The sequence below is a fragment of the Phaseolus vulgaris genome, chromosome 4 (genome assembly GCF_000499845.2).
Source record: "Phaseolus vulgaris cultivar G19833 chromosome 4, P. vulgaris v2.0, whole genome shotgun sequence".
Classification (NCBI taxonomy): Eukaryota; Viridiplantae; Streptophyta; class Magnoliopsida; order Fabales; family Fabaceae; genus Phaseolus; species Phaseolus vulgaris.
Genome location: NC_023756.2, coordinates 19768795 through 19773813, shown reverse-complemented (window position 1 = coordinate 19773813; position 5019 = coordinate 19768795). Strand labels below are relative to the sequence as shown.

At 28.5% G+C, this 5019-nt stretch overlaps 1 protein-coding gene across 1 annotated transcript; it reads left to right on the top strand.

Moving 5' to 3' along the window:
• Positions 1-2862: 2862 nt before the first annotated feature.
• Positions 2863-3639, top strand: LOC137836459 (probable CCR4-associated factor 1 homolog 9). The gene has a single exon (XM_068645165.1). It carries the CDS (start codon positions 2863-2865, stop codon positions 3637-3639), a length of 777 nt encoding a protein of 258 aa, XP_068501266.1.
• The last annotated feature ends 1380 nt before the right edge of the window (positions 3640-5019 follow it).

Sequence of the window (5019 nt, the reverse complement as noted above, 5' to 3'; positions counted from 1 at the left end):
TGTTTGACAAATCCTTCTCATGTAACATACACCTTGTTATCTCGCGATGCTTCTATTTTTCCTCTCACTTACACCATTTTTTTGTGGGGGGTATGACAGTGTAAGTTGGTGTTCAATGCTATCTTCTTCACAGTATTTATAAAAAACGTCAATTGCATGTTGCTTTTGCATTGTTAAACCTTATTATTTTCAAACTGCAACCACTTTGATTCTCTACAAATGTTTAATATTTGTAGAAGATACTAGAAACCTTAGTCATGGATATAAAAATATAAATCGAACAATATCTTATATAATCATCAATAAAAGTAGCATAACATTTATTACCAGTTAAAGACAATACTCTTTGAGGTCCCCCAACATTTGTATGAGGAAATGGTCTTTTGTGGTATGAGGAAATGTTTTTCTGACTGACTTACAGAATTGGCAAGCCACACAATCTACCAACTTGTCTTTAATCACCGAGACACCTTTGACCAAGGCATGTTTTGAAATATATAACAGTTGCATTAGACGAAAATGTTCAAGTCTTTTATGTCATAGATCAATTAGATTTAAAGCATATTGGTTAGATCTCATTTTAACTCTGAACATATCTTTACTTTTAGTTGTTTTAGTCAAACACCAGATAAATTCAAATATGACTTTGAAGCCTATTTTCAACAATCTATGCAACAGTAAGGAAATTTTGATCAATGTTAGATACACATAAAACATCAGAGATATAATTCAAACTTGTTAAGCTTTCAATAGCAATGAATCATTTTCCTTTAACTAAGATGAAATAATCATTTCCAATTTTCCCTTTTAAAACTGATGATTTTGTCATACTCTCTAAATAGCTTTTCATCGTTGGTCAAATGGTTTCTGCAGCCGCTATCTATTAACCATGAGTTATTAGAAGTGTTGGTTGTAGCTAAACATGTTGAAACAAAGAGTTTCTCATCTTCTTGCTCCTTCACAATTACTTTTACCTCTTTTTATTTAGACTTGCAGATTCGCTTTACATGTCCAAAATCACTATAGTTTTTACACTTGACATCTAGCCTCCACCGACATTAAATTATCATTTTGCAATGTGGATAAGGAGAAAAGTTCTCACATTATTGATTTTTTTTGAACCTTCTCTCATCTTTTTCTTCGATTTATTGTTCTTTGTTTTTTCTACCTTTATAAACTTGTTCTTTTACATGAAAAACACATTTTATAGTCTCATTTTTCTTTGTTCTCTAGAAGGCATTTACAAATTCTTCCAAGTTGATAGTTAACATATCTTCCACTAAAAAATTGAGATATTTTACTCATATTTTTCTAGTATAGTAATCATAATTTTTTAACAATATTATTTCATCAGAAAGAATTTAAGAAGTTGAACTTTATTTGTTATACTCATAAGTTTATCAATATAACTTTTAATTATTTTTGTCTTCTTCGTGCAATTACATGTCTTTGATTCTTTTAATGACAGTATAGATTATAAGTTTATAGTTATTGTAAAAGTAATTTTTGATATATAAAAAAAATACACCTCTTTGTCTTTTTTTTTTTTTTGTCTTCTTCTTTATGATACTTTATTTGAGTTAGATTTTCAAAACGTTTAGGAACCTCGTCATTTTTTTAGTACTACCTTCCAAAAATCCAATGTTAACTTTTAGTTTATTTAAAACTAATTATTTTGTAAAATATAAACTATATTTATACATATTTAAAACTCTGTATTTATATAATACAAATATTTTTAATTTTTTTTGTTTATATTAAATTATTTTTGTTGATAAAAACGAATAAAAGTATTACAAGTATTTAATTATATGTCACAATTACTTTTATAATTAAAATTTTATTTTATTGACAATTTATAAATAATATACCTTATTAAAAATGGGGAAATATGTAAGATATTATATATTATCGATCAATTATATCTTTAATCAAATAAAGGGTATTTTATTTTTTGTTGATAAAAAATAATTTATTTAGATATAGTTAAACATATTAAACATCTTTCATAATAAAAATAAATAAATAAATAAAAGTGTGGAAAATGTAATTATTCGTAGAATAAAAGGTCTGGGTTTTTTTTAATAACGAATCCCTACAATGTTATAACTTAATACCAAATTAATTCTTAATAAATTAATTCCTGTCAAATAAATTGATATAGCGAGGCAGGTACTAAACAGAGGTAGGGTGCGCAACAAATATAACAGAAAAACATTAAAACATTTTTCTTTTCTTTTATCATATAGCTTCTTCATTTTATCATATAACTAAAACTTTGGTATTATATTTTAAAAATTGAAAAAAAAATGGAACATAAAATAGATAAAATAATTATCTGCAATTTAAATATATCAATCTCATAACAAAAAAAATATTTATAATATATATATATATATATATATATATATTTCAAAAATAAATAAGATAGTTAAATCTAATTGTGGGTTGAGATATAAAAGATAACTATCATTGATTCTGAAATGATCAACTCTTGAAATATGTATTAAAAAGATAAAAGTTTGTAAATAAATATGAAATAAGAGTAGAGTGCAAGAAGTAAGATTAGATTTGAGGAATGTAATAAAGAAAATGAAATCTTAATCTTATCTTGATATATTTAATTAATATATTGAATCATACCATAAAGAAATAATAAGTGTGATTATAAGATAAGATTGCATGAACCAATTATGTTTTGTAAGTGGTGTGTGATTTGGGCTATAAAAGTAGTGTAGTCAGGATGGTTGGTGTGGTTGTTTTGTTGTTCTTGAAGGGAAGAGAAAGAGAGATCAAAAGAGAAAGAGATATAAGAAGAGAAAGAGATATTGGAAGAGAAAGAGAGACAAAAGAGAAAGCAACATGACATTTTCTTGCGGTTCTGTAATGACGAGATCAGTGTGGTCTTACAACCTTGAATTGGAGTTCGAGTTGATTCGTTCCATCATTGCCTTGTATCCTTTCATCTCTATGGACACAGAGTTCCCCGGCGTCATCTTTCCATCGCATCCAGGATTCCGACATCCACAAAATAATTACGCAGTGATGAAAGCTAATATAGACGGTATGCATCTCATCCAAGTGGGTCTCACCTTTTCAGACAGCCACGACAACCTTCCAACCTTTGGAACCTCGAACCGCTTCATTTGGGAATTCAACTTCTGTGAGTTTGATGTGACACGCCATGCTCATGCTCCTGACTCCATCACCCTCCTCCGAAGTCAAGGCATGGATTTTGACAAGAATCGAAAGTATGGAGTGAGCATTGTGCGATTTGCCGAGTTGATGATGATCTTAGGACTCCTCTGCAACAATAATATTCAGTGGATTGCTTTTCACAGTGCCTATGATTTTGGGTACATGTTGAAGATATTGAGCCAACGCTTTTTTTATATGCAACCATATTTACCTCCCAACTTAGGTGACTTTCTTCAACTTGTTAAATTCTTCTTTGGATACAGAGTATATGACGTCAAACATCTCATCAGATTTTGTCCCAACCTTCATGGCAGTTTAGATAGAGTTTCTGAGTCCCTAGGTTTGGATAATAATGCCAGAAAAAGTCATCATGCAGGCTCCGATAGCTTAGTCACTCTCCATGTTTTTAATAAAATTAAAACTCTCTATTTTCATACATAGCCTGACTTACTAGAACATGCAGGTGTGTTCTATGGCTTAGAGATGCCTTGATTTTTCTTTTTTACCATCTTTCTACTTGTATTCTCTTTCAATACGATAGAATTTTCAGATTCTACAATAATATATATCACTCCATTTTATTCTAGGTATCTCTCTTTCTTTTTTTCCCCTTATATATGTTTCTTCTTTAGTAATACATTTATGTTGTGATGGAATCAATCAAGAAATGTATTCCCTTTTGAAAACTCATTGTACATTGAAATGAGTGTTGGGTTTTCTCCGTGTCTTCTAAATACACTCAACCAACCTATGAAATTGATTGCTTTTAGGTGCATGACCATTCAATATATCAACTTTTATTTTTATTTCTCAATTAATTTTCGTTTATTTAAAACTAATTATTTGACTTCAAATAAGCAGTAGAAACGGTGACGAAAATTCTCATTGTGAAATGTTCAAAGTGTTAGCCTTTGAATACGCACCTTGCATGGACTCTCTTTTTGCTGTGTGTGGCCCTCACATATTACAGATAGTGAATTTTGAATAAATAATTTTATTTTTTTAGAAATATGAGACTACATAAAATAAAATTTTCGGTAATTACGGGAGTGAAAAAAAAATAGATTTTAAAGATATATAGGTTATCTTACCCCGATCCCGCACTTTATTTTATATTTTGTTTCTAATGTTATTTAACAGTTATTTTATTGCTTAACTATATATGTAGAGTGTACATGTATTTCTTTATTTTATCATATAACTAAAATTTTGGTTATAGATTTTTTTTTTTTAAATTGATAAAAAGAAATGGGACATAAAATAGATAAAATAATTACAATACAAAAACTCTTATTTTTAAAGAGAGGTTTGCTAACAAAGGTTTAAAAAACCTCTCCAATAAGATAAGTGTACAAAAGAGGTTTTCTAAACCCCAAGTAAGTAATGGCAGTTTTTTAGAAATCCAACAAATTTTATTAATTTCCCACTTCCGCGTTTTTTAACATTGAGTTGGCACCACATATTGCTTTTAACAATTTTGGAGGCATAGCATTTCACGCATTCTCAATTTCTCAATTAGTTCAAGATGTATGTCTAATATTTGGGAATTTTGATGTGAAGTGTAAAAAATTGTTCTAAATTTGTTTACAAATTTTGTAACTGATTTTTATGCTCTTTTATGATGTAACATAAAAAAAAATAAAAATCAAGCAATCATAATTGTCGATTAATCAGTGAAACTCTCAACTGTTTAAGTTCCGTACACACTTATTAGCTTAATTAGTCTAATTCTTTATTGTTGTCATTATATGTTCCAACTAATCATCCAATCTAATTTTCATGTACTACAATATCAACCACATTTGAATATGGATTCAACAC

Coding starts and splice junctions, on each gene's coding strand:
- LOC137836459 (XM_068645165.1), top strand. CDS start 2,863: ATGACATTTTCTTGCGGTTCTGTAATGACGAGATCAGTGTGGTCTTAC.